Source organism: Suncus etruscus, chromosome 18 (assembly GCF_024139225.1).
Source record: "Suncus etruscus isolate mSunEtr1 chromosome 18, mSunEtr1.pri.cur, whole genome shotgun sequence".
NCBI classification, from domain to species: domain Eukaryota; kingdom Metazoa; phylum Chordata; class Mammalia; order Eulipotyphla; family Soricidae; genus Suncus; species Suncus etruscus.
In genome coordinates, this window is record NC_064865.1 from 58856019 (window position 1) to 58877244 (window position 21226).

Here is a 21226-nt window from a genome sequence, read left to right on the forward strand (position 1 = left end):
GGTCAGTCCCAGATTCCCCAACAGATGGCAGAGATTCAAAGTCCATGAGGATTCGCCAGGAAGTCTGGGATGGGTGATGATTAAGTTTAGGGACCATAGTGCACATCTGGGAGAGTCAAGGCATGTGGATGGCACAAAGGTTCACACATGCATAGTCTTACAAAGATGTGCCGGCGAGTTCCTAGCATTTCTGTAAGTGTGTGTACATTTGAGTATACATGTGTGTATGCATATGATTTTGTGCTTGTGTGATTGTGAGGATGCATGTGTGAGTCTCTTCTTGTGTGAATATTTGTGTATATGCACATTTACAAGCATGCTCTTGATACTAGCTACTGATGACATGTTCTGAAACTTTCCCCTAAATGTCCTCATGAGGACCCAGCCACTGGGAAAGAGCCTGCTGCTCCCAGGAATCTGCACACATCTGCTGGGCAGCACTTGCTTGAGGGGTGACAGAGACCCCAAACTTATGTTCTTTCCAACATCTGTTTAGATTACTGTGTAGATCCCACAGTCTTGAGGGTTCTGCCATCCTCAGTAAATCAGGGACCTCCTGAACTTTTGCCACTCAGGAGCCCCATTTGCCTGAGAAGTACCTCATAAGTAGGGGTGCCCAAAGACCCCTGGGGACCCCTGCACAGGGGATTTCCTGTGGGCATGGGCAGCCCTGGATCTGGCCCAAGTCTCATCCAAAACAGAGTGCCTCCATACACTGTAGCTACAATGTTCCCTACCACATGGAGCCAGTTACCCGAAGGGATCACGACCCACAATTTAAAACACCAGGGACTCAGGAGCACCTACTCGAAAGACCTCACATATTGGCAGAAGGCAGGGCCCCCACACATCTTCAGTAGAAGACAGGACTCCCAGAAAAAGCAGAAAGAGATGCAGGTCCATGGTACAGAGGAGGCTGGACCTTCACTGGGGTTGTATTTCACCTTGAAGGGGAAATGGAAGGAACTTGCAGTTGGGTCGCTTGTCACTAGATGAGACGCAATTCACCATCATTTTGACAGTTTGGGGTGGGGCATCCCCACTGCAGGGTTTGTAGACTTTCCTGGGGTGCAACAGTGGTGGAAAGGAGGGGGTCTCTTTCTCACAGCTCTGGAACTCAGGCTGCTCCTTGTGCTTGTGAGGGAAGGCTTTCAGCACTTCCCTGTAGCTCAACTGGATCCCTCCTGGCCAGAGATTGGAGACAGTGATTCCAGTTCTCTGGAAGAGCGTGTGCAGAGTGGGCCTGTCAGGATGAAGAGGCTCGGGGTAAGAGCCCCCATGAGTCAGCCCTTAATAATATCCTACATGCGCATATCTCCAACCCCTTTTTCTCCACATAGGAATCCCAACTGTATGAGCTCACTGGCTCTATCCCAGTGTGGTAAAAGGAGTGGGAGAAAAGGCCTGAAGGTGTTTGTAAGTGCACTATGGAGCTCCTGGCAGCCCTAATCCTCATGTGCAGGCCAGCGATTTTCCCAGAAGGCCTCACCACCTTGGTCCTCAGGTGTAGAAATACGCCATTATCCAGCAGGGCACGGCAGTATGCTGCAGGTTCGCCTACTGCTTAGCTGTTGCAAGGCTGCAGAGATCCAAGGCTGCCAAAGCTCAGGACTGCATGCTGGAGAGGCCCAAGATGCTAGGGCCCGGTGCTAGATGGCTCTAAAGAGCCCGTAGGGCCCAGCTGCTGGGTGGGTCCTTGTGCCCACCCAGGGATGCCAACTTGTACAACCAAACTGTACAAAAAAGAGATAGAGACAGAGACAGAGAGAAAGAGAGAGAGAGAGAATCAAAGTCTCCTTTATGAATCTTCTAGAATCTGAGGCCTACTGCCACTGCCTGGGGGGTTCAGAAAGAGAGGCAGAGATGAAAATTCACCTTCCTGAGGTGTCTGGGAGAAGCCTGGCTTCAAAAAGAAAGAGAGAGGAATATATACAAAGCGGGCAACATCTCTTCGATGTTTTATCCTTGTCCCCTACCCCATTCCTACAAACCAGCAGGTGCTGCTCTGGCCATTATTCTGGAACAATCCAAGATTTTCCTTTTAAACCTGGCAATGGCAAGGGAGTGTGTCCAAGCGGGCTGTTCAGGAGCCTGTCCAGGTTCAACTGTCATTACAGTGGGGGGGTATCCAAGGGGTGTGTCCAAGTTGAATGGGGTTATCCAAGGGGCATGTTCAAGTCCAGCTGCCATTACGTCAACATTCAGGCAGATGCTTTGGTCTTTCCAGCTCAGCTTGGGGAAGGCCTTCATCCCACATGCCCCTGAGAGCAGTGGGGATTACAGCTCTTAGACTGTACAAATGGTTTCATTCATGCACAACTGGCAGTGCTCAGGGCCAGTTCCTGGCTCTGTGCTCAGGAATCGCTCCTGGCAGGGCTTAGGAGACCATATAGGATGTCTGAGCTAAAACTCTCATTGGCACATGTGCTACGCACTATCCTATCATTCTGGCCCCAGACTCCATGTTTCCTTTAACTAATCAGATTTTCGGTTTGTGTTTTTTTGCTGCATCCACTTATTACACACGGTTGAGTCACTGGTTCAGAAGGCCACACCCCTACCATGGTACAGAGCTGCTGTTTCATCTGCTCCTTTGGCTCCTCTTCCATGCCAGGCCTGGGGAAGGTTGAAAGAGAAGAGATGAGTCAGGCCTAACATCTGCCCGCTGGACACTCATGTAAAAGTGAGAGTGATGCTTTGGCCCTTTGTAAAGTTTGGATGAAATTTCATTTCAGGGACAGGTCCAGCCCTCTCTCAGCTGGCAGATGCAAGTACCTGGCATTGCGTAGGCTCTCGAGGTTCCCTGGGAATGTAGAAAACAGGGTTTTGGCACCCAGAGAGACCAGTAGGAACTTGCTTCAAGGCAAAGCTATCTTCTGCTGGCATCTGCCCCCGTACCATCATCACCCAAGCTCATGCACAAGCTCTTAGGAACTAAGCCAGAACAGCAGGCAGATGGCATCGTCCCATCACTACTGATGGCATCACCCACTGGTCAGTGGACTGTAAGGGAGGAAGTTTGCCACATTCATTGATCTCAAATAAGAATGAAGCCCACGGGGCCGGAGGGCTAACACAGCAGTGGGGCATTTGCCTTGCATGCAGCCAATCAGGACAGAAGGTAGTTCGAATCCCGGCATCCCATATGGTCCCCCGATCCTGCCAGGAGCAACTTCTGAGTTCAGAGCCAGGAGAAACCCCTGAGCATTGCTGGGTGTGGACCCCCCCCCCAAAAAAAAAAGAAAACAAAAAAGGATTAAGCCCAGATCTGTGATTTGTTGCATAACGCTGAAGGGTCTGAGGAGGGGAGGTCCTCTCATTTGTTCCCAGGCCTAAGACTTGGCTGGGAAATGAACGACCACAGGTCTTTCCTTTCATGTGATCTAAAAATCACCCCAGATTTGGGAAGTGAGGGATCCCTCTCACGAAGGCTACCCTGAAACCTTGTGTTGTTTGTGCCAAGAAAGCCACACGCAGGAATGGGAGGCCCCTTTCCTCCCCCAAAGAGGAGGAGCACCCCTCTTTCTGATGTAAGAACTTCTTCTGGGTGTTTCCATTTTCATTCTGGGGTTTTAACCAGAGCACCTGCAGGAAACAAAACTGGGTTTTGTTTTGTTTTGTTTTAAACCATTAACAAAAAATGCCTTCAAAAACAATGGTCATTCCTTTAAAGGACCGGTAGCATAGAGAAATTTGAAGTTTGGGGGCTGGAGAGAGAGTGCAGCACGGTAGGCATCTACCTCTCCAGTTTCTATTCTGGCTTCCATTTCCAGTACCAGTTTGCAGAGTGATCCCTGAGCATAGCAGGAAGTCACCCTGAACACTGTATGATGTGCTCCCCCTGGAAATGACCCCCCCAAAAATGTTTGAAATGAAATAATCCCTATTTTAGGATTAAATAGAAAAAAATACTTTATACACCTTTATCCATTCCCATGTTTGTCACACACATACACAAGGCAGACACACATACCCCAAGTAGGATTTGGGAAGCAGTTTTTATGGAGTTTAAATTCAACTGGCAGCTGAATAGTCTTTTCATTTTGCACTGTAGCTTTCGTAGTTGGAACCATTCAGGGTTTGCTAATGGACATTTTCAGAGACAGGCTTCTCCCCTGGTCATTCTGTTTTCTATTTCCTTGGACACAAAAGACATTTTTTGAAGGATACAGTCTAGGCTCCATGTGCAAATCACTAGCATCTGGCTCAGAGATACTCTCCTCTGTCTCTAGGCTTATTTTCCCTTTTCTAAATGGAAGTTCCCCAAGGCTCATTACCCCATCTTCATGGACAGCGGGGCCTCCCCCTTACCCAACCCTTTCATCTCTCTCAAAGATTTTCTCGACTTTCCAAATGGAAAGCAAAGCAGAAGCCAGATAGCAGCACAGTGAAAGTGGAAGGCTTTCTGCTTTGATATGTTCTTTCTTCCACCTTCCTCTTGCCTACCCCCACCCGCCCGCCCACCCCCCAAAAAAGGTCAGCCCAAGCTCTACTCCTTCTGAGAAGGACACTCCCAGAGCTTGCTAACCTCACTGCTTCTTCCCTTTTTTTTTAAAAAAAATAATAATTGTAGTTTATTCTCTTCGGTTAGATCATGAATTGCAATTGTTCTGTGGTAGTTCCTGTATCTGTCTGTCCCTGGTGATATATCATCCGTGCAACAGCATAGTTCTTCGGACCTATTCCTGAGCCCTGGAGCCCATGGCCTAGCTCAGTGCAAGGAAGAGAAGCCCTCTTAGGATTCCTTTGTCATGTCTTCTCCCCAAACCACCACCACCTACACCACCACTCAAGCTAGGTCAATGGACACGAGAATCCCCTCTTGAGGTGTTCATAGGCCAAGGGTGAGCCAAGTGGCTTGCCAAATCTATTCCCCAGTAGAACTCAGGTCTTGGGTGTCAGGTGGTACCTTGAAGAAAGAGAAAACAGAACTTGAAGAATGGCTGATTGATTCGCTCTGAATAATCTATGAAGCCTGAATTGCTTAGGTGTCTGACCTCGTGCTGAAGGTTTTCTGGGCAGTTGGCATTTGGGAGAAGAGATTTCTCATCTGGAGAGCTGTTGTCCTCTGATGGAGTGGTTGCAACCAGGAATCCCTGGTGACACCCCAGTGACTCTTTGCTTCCTACTGGGTCCCTCAGCATTAGGAACTGGACCCTCCAAAAGAGGGAGGACCTGGAAGACAACAGGCCCATGTCATCAAGTCAGAAATGTTTTGCTGGGGTCAGGATAGGATACCCAAAGTGGGGGTTGAATTAGCAGAGATGCTGTCTCAGATTTCAGAGGGTTGGCAGTCGGTGGGTGAAAAGCAGAGACCCAGGATCAAGATCAAGTCAATAGGACCTCAACGTGCATGATCAAAGATCCCAGAGATTCTCAGGACTGAGAGGTCATCTCTAGAGAAAAGCCAAGAGAAAATTTGTAATAGGAGCTCAGTGTGCTTGGTGAGGATCTAAGAGATCCTCATTGCTGAGATTTGATCCTCTCTAGTGGCTGCATAGGATATCACCCACCAGCTGGCACTTTCTTTCTGATCATCAGGACAGTGTTCAGTGTTCAGGACCCAGCATCCAGGACCCACCCTGTCCAAAATTTCAGGTTAGGAGGGTCTTGACTCAAGGGCCACTGCTGTCAGCTACAGGTCTTGCCTCCTTTACACAGAGGTTTATGAAGGATGTTACTGGCAGCTCTCTTGATAACAGCAAGAAATAGGAGCCAGTTCACATGGTGAGTAGAGAAGCAGTGTTAGCTTTGTACCAGCACATTAAGCATGGCCCTGGAGCAACTCAAAAAGAAGAGGGGTGTTTGATCTGTGCATAAGAAAAGGTTCACAGTCGAGTGGAGTTGTTGGATGATGCCCACGATATCATCCCATTGTGTAAAATTTCATTTAAATGATCTGTTTCCGTATGTGAGTATGTGAGTGGCCAAATGCAGGAGGGTTGGAAGGACACCACCAGACTTCTAAGCATGCTGAAAAGAAGTGAGGAGATAGCAGGAAGAATGAATTTTGCTTTATCTTTCATTTATATGTATGTATTTAAATGGGAGAGGGCCACACTCAGCAGTGCTCAGGACTTCTTCCTGGCTCTATACTCAAGGTTTACTCCTGGAAGAGCTTACAGGGACCCTCTGAGATTGGTGCTGTGGTTGAATCTGGGTCAGCAGCAAGTAAGGGCAAGCATATCTGTCTGTCCATCTATCTGTTAGTCTGTCCATTTGTCCATCTATCCATCCATCCATTCATCTATCTCTTTATGTATTTTCCCATGGAAAGACCTTCATAGTATCTCTTATAGAAAAGACGTGTAGGAATGGAAGCAGGAGAGGGCCCATGCTCTGAGTGTCTGTGGGAGTGACAGGTACATTGTGTTTAGATATTCAGATGTGATAGAAATAAATCCAGTGTTGGGAGCACTGTTGTCAGTGGATTTGTGCATGAATGTTGGCCATCGAACAGGCTCCAATCTTGCTGGTGGGCTTCACAAAAGCCCTCATCTCAGTTCCCTTCCCTCTGAGAGGGAAAAGAGAGCCCAGAACACTTTCACCCAGGTAGATTTTGTTTCTGTATCAACTCTCATGTATTCTGCTGTGATCAGAATGTCCTTTTATTTAAGAGTCACTGTTTTCCCAGGGGTGTAGCTTGAAGCTATGGGCAAAATGTTCTGTTTTTACTGGCCATTTGTTTCTAGTGTGGGTGATTTTCAGTTGTCTTGTTGGCATATCTCTCTCTCTCTCTCTCTCTCTCTCTCTCTCTCTCTCTCTCACACACACACACACACACATACACACAACACACACTTCCACATCACCTGTGAGAGTGCTCATGAGTTCCAGGGCTTCTGGAACCCAGATCCATCAGGTTAGTTCATGAGCCATAAATGATCCCAACCAGCCTTGACTATTTTCTCATCTCTTGAAAAGTCTCGGCTGCCACCAGGTCAAGGGTCCCTCCTCTTACCAAAGCTTTGCAGTACGTTTCATGTGTGGAGGAAGATGTGTTTGAAGCCGAACCCAGACTGAAATAGAAATGACTCAAACATAGAAATGATTATGACGGGGATCGAAAACTGTCGAGTAATGGTGTCTCTGGAGCCGTGTTCTCTGGGCTCCCTGTGTGGGTAGTCAAGTACAGAAGCACACACACACACACACACACACACACACACACACACACACACACACACACACACACACACACACACACCATCAATTCTAAAGCCATGACTTCACTTTGGCACGTAGCTAAAGGAGCCCAAGACCTTCCAAGCTTCCCTTGCTCATGTATAAGAGGACCCTAAATCCTTTTCTCTTCCCTCTGAAAGGAATCTGGGTCCACCATTCAGTCCCTTCAACTCTAGAGTGCCTCGTCAGCCCTTGTTCAGCCCCATCATCCAACTAAAGGCTTCTGGTAAACCCTTTTATTCCCTCAGATATTTCCTCTGCCTCACTCAGTCCCCCATTTCTGAGGTGTTCCCTTTTCATCCCCACCCTGCCCTGTGCCATCAGTACTGAGTGCAGATTAGGGCAAAATTTGTGTGCAGAATGGGTTTATGAGGTGTGTGCCCCACCCCAGTCTCCCTGGGAATTGTTCCAAAAGCCCATGTTTTGGGAGAAGCATGTCATAGGAAGGACCTCCTTAGTCTCAGCTTGAGTAGTCAAAGGGAATCTGAGGCTGACATGAGGTGCCCCCAAGTGCTGAGGTGCAGGGCATGAGCAGGGGTAGAGATTGTGTGCTCCTTATACCTGTGGACGGGGGATTTGGGGGAGATGTTGCAAAGTGGGGTGTTCCTCCTCCACTATGGCTTGGTTCTGTGCAGAGAAGGAAAGAGAAGAGTGTCAGGGGCTGAGCAAACATTCTGGGCTGGGCAGGAAGAGGTCAGTCCACCCCATTTGGGGAGACCACAGGTGAGCACGGAAAGGTGATCAGCATGGTGGGCAGGACTGGCATTGCCCTGAGTACTCAGAGACAGCAGGAAATTTTGGAGTTCACCATGACAGCGGGGTACAAGGGGTCCTACAGAGAGGCCTTTGTGGCCCAGAGAAGGACACAGGCCGGGAAATACTTCTGATGGTGCAAACACGGACCAAAAGTGCCCAGAAAGGAAATGGCCCCATGTGGACTCTTGGGCTGAACTTGCTGGTTACAGCGGTCCATGATGCACAGTGAGAAGGGACAGTGTCACCTTAGAGAGCCATTCTCAAACACTGAGGCAGGGGTCCTGAGGTCTGTGGCATAGGAAGGGTTTGGGGGCACTTTCCAGGCCCCAAGCAGCTGAGAAAGTTCCGAACAGAGCAGGGTTCAGGGGTTCCAGGCACTGTGGAACTCTGAGTCGTATGAGAAAGATGGAAACACAGCCGGCTTTACCCGAGACACTTTAAGCAAATCGGTGGCTTTCAGGTACTCAGAGGCTCCTCTGCCTGGCAGGGCAACAGGTGGGCCTGGGACACAGCACCTGCAGGGGAAGTGAACCCCCCCCAGTCCCTTCTAACTAGTGGGGGAGGCAGGGCACCCACTGGGGCAGCACCTCAGAGAGGAGAGTGGCTGGGTCATGACAGAGGAGCAAGTCCTAGGATGTCCTGGAGTGTATTTGTGTGTGTTTGTGTGAGAGAGAGTATATATATGTATGTGAGTATAACTTTGTATATGCATGAATATAAGGTGAGTTTGTGTATGCTTATATGTGAGTCTGTATGTATCTCTGTGTGTTGTTAGCTTGTGTGTATATGTGTGTCCGCTGAAGCAGAAGCTGATATCAACCCTGGAATTTTTTTCTCTTTAGTAACAGTCACAGCTGGGCCAGATGTGAAGGCTCAGAGCTCCCTTGTTTATTATAAGCTGGAGCAGCAACTTTACATCCTACTAGAAGACGAATAGAGTGTTGTGAAGGTAGATGGGGTGTGGGATAGGTGAATAGATTGTGGGTGAAGGTGAATGGGTGTGAGTGTGGGTGGCTGGATTGCGGAGTGTACCAGCTACTGAGCCATCCCACATCACTAGCCACAAAGATGCATGTGTGAGTCCAAGTTTACCCCAAGCCAGTCTGCTCATCCATAATGTGCTTTGGCACTGACATTGATGAAATCAGGGAGAGGACAGGGCTGGGATGTGGGGTGTGAGGAGGTAGTTTTGATCATTTAAACAACTGCAAACAGCCCCACTGCAGCCTGGATTGAGGGCCAGGGCTGTATCCATAAGGATATTTTGCACCTTCTCCCTGGAACCCTTTCCTGGAGCCTTTTTGGTGCGTTTGTCTAATGCTGGCTCAGCAGAGCTGACTCCAGGCAGTGCCCTGGTGTCTTGGGGAGCCCTGCTCTGCAGTATCCTCTTCTTACTCCCTAGAGCTATGCATTTCATCGAGTGTGCCCAGCTCTGCACCCATAGGAAACAAAGTCCCCAGAGAACCTAACAAAGAGACATTTATTTCCTTGTGCCTTTGGCAACCATCCCCGAGCAGGCTCTCAGTGCTCCTGCTGTCCATCACTGCCTGGCTGAGGAGTTTCTGCAGTACCTCTGGGCGCCTCCCCAGCTCCTGTGGGTGACCCCTGGCCTTCCAGCTGTCTACTGTTCCCTTTATGGTGCTCAGAACTTCCAGACCTTCCCCACTGCCAGCCTTGGGGTCATCTGCCCATGGTTAGGTAGGCCAGCACTCGGGCACTGCCCTGCTCTGAGTCACTTTTTGCTTCATCCTCAAAGCAAACCACTTCTTGGGGTGGGTCGCTGAGCAAAAGACGTGCCTAGGGCCATAGGAAATCAGAAGGTGGGGGAATCTCAAGGTAGGGATTGGGGTGAACCCTGTAATTAGGGAGCATCACCATCTGGGATGGATCCCAATGCCCATCCTTCTAGGGCCTTCCAGGGCCTGTGTGAGCTCTGCACTTGGGGCTCTGTGGACCCCAGTTCCATGCCATGCTGGACATTTCTAAGGATCTTGCCTGCCCATCCCATTGCTAGTGAGACCAGTTGGAGAATCCTGCCGAGAGCACCTTGGTAGGAGTAAGCAGAGCTGGAGGCTGCAGGGGACCAAATATTGTGGCTCTAGCCACTGGGATGGGCCTGTCCTGTGATTGTTTATCTCCTAGTACCCAGAGGCCTATGCTAAAGCCAAGACAGGTCTCGGTGGGCTGAGGCTGTGGGAAAGTCTGGGGCCACCAGGGAGGAGCATATCACTGTGTTGGTGAAGGGCTCCTCAGGCTGGCTGAGCCGTGGGGCATTCTGGGTGGTGCTGGCATTTGGCAAGGGCTCTGTGAGGTTAGTGCTGGTGTTCGCAAGTCACATTGGACAAATTCAACCAATATAAATATCCTCAGAAATTTCCAAAGGAGAAGTTTGCTCCAGAGAGAAAAAATTGGAGAAGGCAGAGACAGACATCATGGAAGACCCATCAGTGACCCAGAGACCTGGACTTGGGGGGCTGTGGGGGGACCAAGCACAGGAAAGCTGAAGGGTGGGGGTAAGTCTCTGCTTCCCATCAACCCTCCTGTGTTCCACTTGAGCCTTTCCTAGAAGTCGTTGCAGTAAAATTAGCTGGGGGGTGGGGTGGAGGCTCATCTGTTGTCCTGGCCAGTCAAATGGCGGTCAGATGGTGGTCAGATAGTGGTCAGAAGGTGGTCAGATGGCTGTCAGATGGCTGTTGTCTTTTGACTCACCTGAAAGAAGCCACAGGTGCCTTGAGGCCTTATTTGCATCCCTTTCTCACCAAATCCATCTAGGGACTCAATCTGGCCAGGCATTTCCCCTCCCCCACCTCACGCCCAGTGCCGCAGAACTCCTAGAAGTTATTCTGATGGTGGCGGGGACTCAGCTTAGCAGGTGTGCAGGGGGTCTTGGAGAAAAATGCACCATCCATCAAGAGTCTAGAAATAAAGTCCAGAAATAAGGCTCGGAAAGGCTGAGAACCAGCTGGTTTCGGTGGCAGGTGTGTGTGTGTGTGTGTGTGTGTGTGTGTGTGTGTGTGTGTGTGTGTGTGTGTGTGTGTGTGTGTGTGTGTGTCTGTGTCTGTGTGTGTCTGTGTGTGTCTGTGTGTGTCTGTGTCTGTGTGTCTGTGTCTGTTGTCTGTGTCTGTGTGTGTCTGTGTGTGTGTAATTTGAATTGGAATGGCACACTGACTAATCTGAGAGGGAGATGGGAAACAGAGAAAGGCAGTTTTTGAACAGCCAACACCAAGGTTATCACTGTCCATCCTAGACCACCATCTATCATTTGAGTAATTTTTTTAGTCATGGTACAAGCAGCTACAAAGAGAGATAGCCCAGCCAGTTCTGCCTTAGAAGCCCAGTCCCAGTTCTCTATCCACAGATATATAGTCCAGGTATAATCTTAACCAGGCTGTGAATTGGTCTTCGACCCATTTTCTCCCAAGTGTGGCTTCCATCAGCGGGTGCCTTCTAGAAAAAATTACTGCGCAGGTATCAATAAAGAGCCTGGCTCCCACCTGCAGACACATGGCCAGAATCTTTGGATTCTTTCTCTAGAGTTCGATGCTATAAAAAGAGACTTAGTTCAAGGCAGCTGGGGTATCCCATGCCAAGCACTGGTAGGTCCAAAAGCAATTTCGAGTCAGAAATTGTCATCTCTAGGGTCTCTAGCCCTGAAGTATACTGCCAGGCTCTTTTTTTTTTTCTGAGTTTGCTTCTCTTTGGGTTTCTAGAAAAGCGCAGAGTGATTTCTAAGCACAGAGTCGGGAGTAACCCCTGAGAGCAGCTAGGTGTGGTCCAAAAATAAAACAAAACAAAAAATCAAAACCCGAAAAGTTGTCGTGGCAAACCACCTGTGGGTCACATAGCACAATTTTTTTTTTTTTTTAAGAGGAGGTACAGTGATTGTTTTTAGTGGAGCCAAGTTGGGTTTCTCCGTACAGACACAAATTCTGCAGTGGGACTGGCTGGATCTCTTATTTCTTTTTCTTTTTTTTTTTTTTTTTTTTTTTTTGGTTTTTGGTTTTGGGGCCACACTCGGCGGTGCTCAGGAGATACTCCTGGCTGTCTGCTCAGAAATAGCTCCTGGCAGGCACGGGGGACCATATGGGACACTGGGATTCGAACCAACCACCTTTGGTCCTGGATCTGCTGCTTTCAAGGCAAACGCCACTGTGCTATTTCTCCAGGCCCTTTTATTTCTTTTTCTAAAATTCTGTTTGCTATATGGAGCAAATGAGAATTGTTGGGGTCCTCTGCATATTGAGCCTCATTCAGGAGGATGTAGGAAGTGATCCCTATGAACAAAGATGGATGTAGAAGCTTTAGCAACACCCCCCCCCCCCACACACACACACAAACCAAAAACTGTGAATGAAATGTGATTGCCAAAAGGAAAAAGACCACCTTCTTTGTAGGTACACCCAACCTTGAGACCTCACGGTTCGGGTACATGTTGGTTTCTTTTGGGACCATTTTTATATGCAGCTAAAATAGCTTCTAAGCTGCATGGATTCCACGGATTCTCCTTCGCAAGCTCCCCTCCACCCACAGCCTCTGGAAATTTCCTGCTGAGTTTTAAGCCCGTCCTAGCTAAGAATAGAGTTCTTTGGGTTCTGCCCAAGGCAGGATTCTGTGAGCTTTTCTGGAAGAAAGTACCTGAGCCATGACCTTCCATTGAAAAGTAGATGGTGGCTCCTCCCTTCAGAAGACTTGCTAAGGCTGTTCAGAGCCAAGAGAGTGAATTTTGAGAAATTATACTAGAAACAAGAGTTGGTTGATCTCTCTCTCTCTCAATCTCTGCTCATTACCCACCCCCAATCTCTCTATTTGTCTTTCTATCTCTGTCTCTTTGTTTCTCTTTGTCTCTCTGTCTCTCTGTCTCTCTTTCTCCCTTTCTCTTTTACTCTCTCCTGAAATCATCCTGGTCCCTTCTCAGCCCCTTGCCTAGGCCTCATCTAATTGTTTCAGACCCTTGAGTTTCAGACCCACAGAAAAGCAAGAACTTACTTTTGGTGGTTACCCTGCTTGTTGAAACAGAAAACTGAAAAATATTTGAACTTTTGAGAATCTGGGCCTAGAAAGCTTTAACCTTGTATTCAAGAAGAGGCCTCTGGAATACTTTCTAAACTTTCTTCTAGCCCAGCGAAATCTCTTTTGTTTTGTTTTGCTTTTTCAAAGCCCAATGCATGAACATTTCTAGAGAGGGATCCACTCCTTGCAATACTCGTGGATGGTGCTGGAGGCGGGGGCCTCTGGGGTAGCAGAAATTGAGCCAGGGTCAGCCTTGTGCAAAGCGAGTGCCTTAACCTCTGTGCTATCTCTCTGCTCCCTCATTCAGAAACTTGATCCTTTCCTTAGTACAATGGACTCTTTACTTCTTTCCTGTATGTTTCTACTCTTCCCCTCCATGTCCTGTTGCATTCACAGACCTGGTGCTTGGTATTGCGGAAATCCATGTTCTTGTGGTCGCTGTATCCAAGAAGGGTTTCCTTCATTCTTTGCACTGTTCCCTCCTCCTGGTCAGTGCAGCAGTGTTGCTGTTAGATTTTGGATCTTTGTGGTCATGGGAAGTGCTGCGTCACCCAAGCAACTGCTCTCATTGGTCCCTCGAAGGAATCGTGGCCATCTCAAAGCCACAGTGGGTGCTTTTCCTTTCACTGAGTTGGGCTTTGTATTTTGGTTCATTCTTGCTACAACACTCCAAAACCAAAGTCTGTCACTTGATCATAATTAGGCCACAAGGTCTGAGTGTCAGTTGGGCTTTCCAGCGGTCACATATATTTTTTTTGAAATACCAGATGAAAACAACCGAATTTCGATTTAGTGAGTCAGAATTTTATTTCAAAGAAGATAACCCATTGCGTCTTGTTTTCCTGGAGTGACAGAGGCAGTATAAGAGAATAGGTCCCACAGAGGCTGCACTGATGTGTCTGCATGGATGGCTGCAATTTTCAACTCCTAGGCATTTTTCAGGTGCATCAGAATGTGGATGTTCTTGTTGCTGTTGTTTTGTACTTTGATTTGATTTGCTTTCCTAAATTTAATTAAATACATTCCCTCCCCTGGATCCATGTCTCCACAATCCTCAGCAGCTACAGAATGGCCTTTTGGATAATGCCAAGGAGATGAAAAAATCGGTAATTCTGCACACTATTCAACCATTTGCAGAGCCCAGTCACCCACTGCCCCCAGATGGCCATAAGCCTGTCCAACTTTCCTGCATCCTTGAGCTCTGGCCTACCTCAGCACGTTTGCTGCTTTCTGAATTACTAACTAACTGCCACCAAGTGTGCACATGGGCCAGTTTCAGTGCTTTCGTGTGTTCTGGTTGCCTGAGACCTCCAACAGTGATGTTCTTGGGGCTTTGCTAATGACTAAGCCAAGAGAAGTAGACCTCACTGGGCCTGTGAACGGTGGAGCCTTTGTGACCATTTCGACTCCTTCCTGTGGTGCATTTGCATAGTTCTGTGGGTCATGGCAGACTGAGGCTCTGCCACGTCACCCCCTCGGATAGGGGTGTCAGGGACAGCAGGGAGCAGATACTCAGGTGCACGCAGTGTGTTCTTTGCACAGCGGGGCCTGAGGGCCAACACACTCTCTCTCTCTTTCATGTTGTGTCCCCCAGAATGAGACACAGGCCCCTCGCTCTGCACATGTCTTAGCTCTGATGGTCACGTGACTCAGCAGATGGCTAGGAGCAGCCCCCGTGTGCCCACAAGATCCCAGCTTATTGCTGGGTCAATTTTGCTGCAGAGAGCTTGATCCTGTTTTCCTCGACAGTTCCTCTCTCTTGCTCTAGTAGTGGGAGCCTCATAGCCCCCTAGATTTGTGGCTGAAGGAAGCATCTTATTAACTATGAATTCTTCCCTCCTTGGTGGCCTCTCCCCAGGGATGCTGTGAACCCCTCCTCGAGGGAAGCCTAAAGAAGTTCAGTGTTGTGCATATGTGCCGTTGTCACCCATGTCCTAATATTCTTAACATCCCAGAGCCATTCGCCTTTCGTTCTTCCTGCTCTCTTCCTGGCCTCTGCTTTGTTGGGTTTTCTTCATGGGCATCTTAACTCCCACCTTTGTGATATTTGCTGTGGCCCCACCATTGACTAAGGACCCTCAGACTCACGTTCCTTCCCAGAGTGGCAGGGGGCTTGGAAACCCTTCGTCCCTCTGGATAGATCCTTCCGGAAGAGCTTGGAGGAGGTGTGTGGGAGGCAAGAATTTCACAAGTTTCTGGGCCTGGTGCAGTGCCAGCTGTCACTGAAGAGGGAGGAAAAAGTCCTGAGTCACTTGAATGTCAGGTGACGAAATGCCAGGGCTTGGATCTACAAAGACAAGCATGTTTGCCCCAGTGGAAGGCAGAATGAAATGTCTTTTTTTTGTTTTTTTTTAGGGTTTTTTTTGTTGTTATTGTTTGTTTTTGTTTTTGCTTTTTGGGTCACACCCAGTGATGCTCAGGAGTTTCTGCTGACTATGCGCTCAGAAATCGCTCCTGGCTTGGGGGACTATATGGGACGCCAGGAATCGAACCACGGTCCATCCTGTTAGTCCATGCAAGGCAAATGCCCTACCACTTGCATCACTGCTCTGGCCCTGAAATGTCCTTTTTGATTTTTTTTTTTTAACACCATCATCCTTTTTCCCATTTTCTTTGTCTTTAAATCACTGCTCTCATACCTCTCTGAGTTTGGAGGCTCTTTAGAAACCAAGACCCCTTTTTCCCCTTTTTCAGCATGGGTGGCTTGGAGTATGGGGAATATGAGGCAGTGAGGGAGAGCAAGTGAGTTTGAATAATATTCCATGTCACTCTTTTCTCTAAGCAGCAATTTCTAACTTTTACCCTGAGCTACTTAATACATGTTTGATCTTTGCAAAAAGTTTTTTCCTACAGAAAAACTGTGTTGGAGCTCATCATCTTCAAGACCCAAAGGAGCTTTCTGTTGAAAGATAGAATGATTGATTCAGTGCTGGGATGAGGGGAGAATATTTATATGATAAATGGGAACAATGCAGAATACTAGCAAACAAATTCCATTCTTTTCCTGCCTCTCCTAATGGAAACAGGAAAGAGAATTGTCATTCATTCATGGCCCCATTGTTTCCCACTCTGGCCCATCTCAGTAAGGAGGAGTTGGGTGAGACTGTTGGCATCTGCTATGCCTCCTCCAAAGTGCTGGAGAAAGGGGGCTGGTCTGAAATAAAAATTTGGGATCAGAAACCCACAGCACACCACCAACCCCCATAGATGATGCCATCTATCATCAGTGCCCAGCACACTATCTTTTACTGTCACCCTGCCCAGGTGATGCCCTCCAATTCTCTTGCCCAGCCTGCTCAACTTAGGTGTGTCCAATGACCCAGCAAGAGAAATGTGGGTTGTTTGCTGTCAGTAGCAGATGGATAATGAGAATGGGGAGAATCCAGATGTTGGAGTAGCCACAATGTACTCTGTGTAAAACAGTCAGAGCACAGAAATTCCCAATGATGGGACTTCTCTTTCAGTATTGTGACAATGAACTAAACAAACTCATAGATGCTGAAAGGGGATAAAGTGACATGGCACTTGTTCAAAAGAAGTGAGAAGGGGAAAAGGAGAGAGAGAGAGAGAGAGAGAGAGAGAGAGAGAGAGAGAGAGAGAGAGAGAGAGAGAGAGAGAGAGAGAATAAAATGCCAGCCCCAGAGTCAGGTGGGAGAGAGAGGTTTGGTCGGAGGGAAACTGTTGGCATTTGTGGTGGGAAGTGTGCACTGGTGAAGGTTGTTGTACATTGTATGACTTAAACTTAACCAGGGACAACTTTATCTGTGAAGTTAAAAAAAATACTATATTATAAACAACCTTGTAACCATGGTGTTTAAATAAAAACTAAAAACGAAAGAACACGTAGAGGATTCTAGAAGATGAGTTATTGGCTGACGTTTTCTGCTTGGGGAGGCTGCTTGTCCAGACCTCTATTCTACACATGACCTTTATGTGTTCTTTGAGGTTGGCGCTGTTTCTAGTTTCCACTTTACCCCTTCTTCCCTTACTGCCCTGACTCTGTGGCAGGGGCATTCTGTTAGCTGAGCTCCTAGGATCAAGGAGAAAGAAGATTTACATAGTCCAGTAAGTCTTCATGGGGCCATGTTATTTGGCCAAGGTCACCAAGTCTCTAAGTTTTGTATTTTAACTGGACAATAAAGATTATGGAAGACTGGGGCATAGCTCAGTGGCCAGGAGTATATGCTTTGCATGTCTCAGGACCCACGTTCAAACTCTGGCATCACATGGCCCAGATCACACCTGGAGGGCTTCTAAGCATCACGGGGCCAACCACAGCTTTGCATCTTGGGGCCCAGCATTGAAGCACATTATTGAGATGGCCAACTGCCACTAATAATGGCCACCGTATCTCCTAAACACTGCTTAGGAATGCCGCTGACCCTCCTCCAAAGACTTTCCCAATTAGAACTTAAAATCTCCTCAGGAAGCAGCAATTAGGTTTTCTAAAACAAATTGAGCATACTTTTATAGTATGAATATATAGAAACATCTTGACATAAAGTGCCTTTTAAAAAAAAAATCAAGTAGAGCTGTTCGTTTGAAAACATTGCATTTGGTACACTCACATTCACTCTTCTGAAAAGCCAACAAATTAAATCAAATTTTTGTCGGTAGGGAAAATTTGTGTCAGTGCATCCATGAAACTGTAGCTTACCACACCCTACACTTTTGACCCCCAAAACCAAATGTCACATTATAATTTATTAAGTTCTACCTAATAGTGTTTCCTTTCTGGCTATGCATGATCCTAAATGAAATAGATTATTGTTTTTAAATGGACTCTGGAAAAAAAAATCTTCTGAGATGATAGCTTTAAAACTTGTTGACATCTATTATAAATTTTTTTTTCACTTTTTGTTGTTGCACCCTAAGTCACCAAGTTGTGGGCAAGCTAGAACATGGATATTGTGCACATTGTCAGGAAAAATAACAGGGAACCTTCAAGTTTCCCCCATTTCCTTGGCAACAAAAGATGAGTGATAAACTTCTCCTTTTTATTTTTTACAATGTTTTGACCTGAGTAAAGAGTTCCTTTTCTCCACTGAGTATCATCTTTTTGACTTCATTATTTTTGTTTTCATTCTTCTGCAGGGAGTTAAATACCTGTGCATTCCAGCGGCAGATTCGCCGTCTCAAAACCTGTAAGTGTTTTGTTTTGTTATTGCTATTTTTCCCTCTCTAGGTTCATCATAAGAGGAATCTTGGATATTAATCACGGATCCAACAATCTTCACTATGTTCATTCTCACTTCTGGAAACCAATCTAGGCAGGTGCCTTTTCCTTCCAAAGTCACACATGCTTTTAAGAAGAAGCAAGTATGAGTCACCGAAAGAATTTTAATTTGCTTTTAGAAGTTGCATCACACACACAACACCACACACACACAATCACTTCTTTAAGAAAAAAAAGTGGATGACAGTAATTTTCATAATGGGCTTAATTGAATCCAGAATTATCCAGAATATTTCCCATCGTGAGTTATGTCTGAGATAAAAATGATCTATTTGGGGGCCAGAGTGATAACATAATGGTAGGCCTTGCATGTAGCTGACCCAGGACGGACCCTGGCTAGGTCCCCGACATCCATATGGTCCCCCAATCCTGTCAGGAGCAATTTCTGAGTACAGAGCCAGGAGTAACCCCTGAATAACACCTGAACTCAGGAGTAACCCACTGAATGTGGCTCAAAAACCAAAAAAAATTTTTTTTATTTTTATTTATTTTATTAATATAAGCTCTTTATTTAGCACCATGATTACAAACATAATTGTAGTAGGGATTCAGTCATTAACAGAACACCCCCTTTCACCAGAGCAACAATCCCACCACCAATGCCCCCCTCCCTCCTTCTCATCCCCTGCCTGTATTTTATTACATTTTACTACATGTTACTACAATTACTTTATTTTTATTTATTTATTTATTTATTTATTTATTTATTTATTTATTTATTTTGGTTTTGGGGTCATACCCGGCAGTGCTCAGGGGTTACTCCTGGCTCTGTGCTCAGAAATCACTCCTAGCAGGCTCGGGGTACCATATGGGATGCCGGGATTCGAACCACCTTTCTTCTGCATCTAAGGCAAATGCCTTACTGCTGTGTTATCTCACCAGCCCCCAGTACTTTATTTTTAACATTTAGTAAGCTCTTCGTTGAATTTTATTTTTAAATTTAAAATTATATATTTTATATCATCCCCCTACCATACTGAGTCTCTATCAGAACCCAACCTGTTTTTTCATACCAAGAACATGTTACTTGGAAGCAACTTTATTTCAGGCACTCAATGGCCACAGACTATCTTGAGTTGAGTGACTAGAACTTTCTAGAGTAGGGAAAAATTGGTCCTTGGTGTCCTCACTGCCCAGTGAGGTGCCATCGCATCTGCTGGTCCCTAAAATGAATCTTGGGTCTTCGCTGTTTTAGGAATCAGAGGGTGCTGGCCTTGATAGTGTGAGGCCAACTGCTGGGGACCTCAGAGTTAAAAGGCTGGAACAGTTTACACCCTCCTGCACCCAGAGTGATGGGTCTCAGAGCAATGCTGCTATGGCATTGACTCTCGTTTGACTGGAGTTTGCATTTCAACCGCACAGGTTCTGGGGCTGGGGACAGAACCTAGATGGGGGCTTGAAATCTAGTCACCAAGTGCCTGCATCGAACCCCAGCCTCTGCCTTCAGGGGGCCTGGAACTGTGAATGAGAGGTGAGATGTTACCTCATGTTACCATGATGCCCAGGCTCTGTGCCTCATCAGGGACATTTAAAAGCTAAAGTGTCAGCCAAGCATGAAGAAAGTCCATCATTTGGGGAAGATTCACCCTTCAGTAGATCCAGCTCTTCTACCTGTTCAAATCCCACCAGACCTATAGGTCACGCCATTTCTCTTGCCAGTGAATCCCACCAGAAATACAAGTCACACCAACTCTACTGCCTGGGAATTCCATTGTGATGCACTGGTTACATCATCTGGTAGTTGAGGAGTGCTAGACTCCACTTGTGAGATCAACCCACACACCGAGTTTCTAATCCCTTAGGTGGACGGGTCTGAAGAAGCAAGGCAGCAGCGAAGAAATAATAAGCCAAACCAGTCAGGAGAGCGCCATGGAGCCAGTCTACGCCTGGTGCTATCTCTGAGCGCCAAGCCAAAAATGAATTTTCTTTATTATACCAATACCCATCCACCAGGAGGGGAAAGGGTGAGAGTGAAACAAAAGTATCTATCCAGTGGGCTTTTACATATCAAAGGAAGAGGTTTAAGGAAGGAGGAAGTTGAGACAACACCTTTGTTTGGGGTTGATAGTGGGTGTCATCTTACAGCCATCTTACAGCTGTTGGTACTGGGACACCCTCAACCATCCTGAAATTTTCCCCCACTGGCATGCTGGGAAGTCACAAGGGAAGATGTAATCTCGTGAGATGTCCCAGTTTGGAACAGAAAACGGGAGCAGAGGCAGATGAGCTCCAGTAGATGAAGGACAGGGTGTCAGAGTAGGCCAGATCCACTGAGCTTGGTTAGGAAATGGCAGTGGCAAAAGTGAGCACCTTCCTCAGAGCTGGCCCCCTTCTGTGAAGGAATGACAGAGGAGGCTGTGCTGGGGTCCCTCGGACAGCTGGAGAAGGGGAAGAGGCACGGGACAACTTCCTTGGTTACTCGCCCTGTCAAGAAACAGAAGTGGTTGGAAGGGCATCGTGTATCTGGAAGGAAGTGAACCGCTGTTTCCCGAAGACCACTGGGCGCTATTTTTAGTGGCAGCTCTGTGCCTCTGGCCAGCCCTGATATTCAGATACGGCCCAATTGGTCAATGCCCAGTTGTCCATGCGCCTCTTTGGAAGACTCAGACTGTCACATGTTTTGGGCATTCGTGGTCAGGGCAGGTGGTCACATACTCTCCACCCCCTCTGGAAGCCACATGCTGCCTGGCCTTGGGCTCAAGTGAAGGAGGAGCGTAGAGTCAAATCCAGCCTGAGCTGACAAGACTGTGGCCAACCTCAAGCTCAGCATTTCAGGTCTATAGATACTTTCAGCTATCCTGAAGCAAGTCTTTGGAACCCACCAGAATCTCAATTCTCTCTCCTGGAAGATTGAGCTGCCTCTGGGTTTGGGGCATGAGAGTGAGAATTGAGGTGGAAATCATGTATTTGACATGTATTTTAGAGGCATGAGTGGTTTTGAAAGTGTCTCTTTTTCATCTCTGCTGTATGTTCCTGCATTTGGTCCCTCGGAGATAATGGAGGGGAAGGAATTTGAGTGCTCAGAGACCCACGGGGGTC

General features: G+C 47.2%; 1 protein-coding gene across 2 annotated transcripts in view; it reads left to right on the plus strand.

Moving 5' to 3' along the window:
- DUSP22 (dual specificity phosphatase 22) overlaps window positions 1-21226 on the plus strand; it is a 51569-nt gene that overhangs the window by 19388 nt on the left and 10955 nt on the right. For both annotated transcript variants that reach the window (XM_049765058.1, XM_049765057.1), the window contains exon 4: window positions 18046-18095. In XM_049765058.1, coding sequence (XP_049621015.1) covers window positions 18046-18095 — 50 coding nt within the window. The remainder of the gene's footprint in view (window positions 1-18045; window positions 18096-21226) is intronic.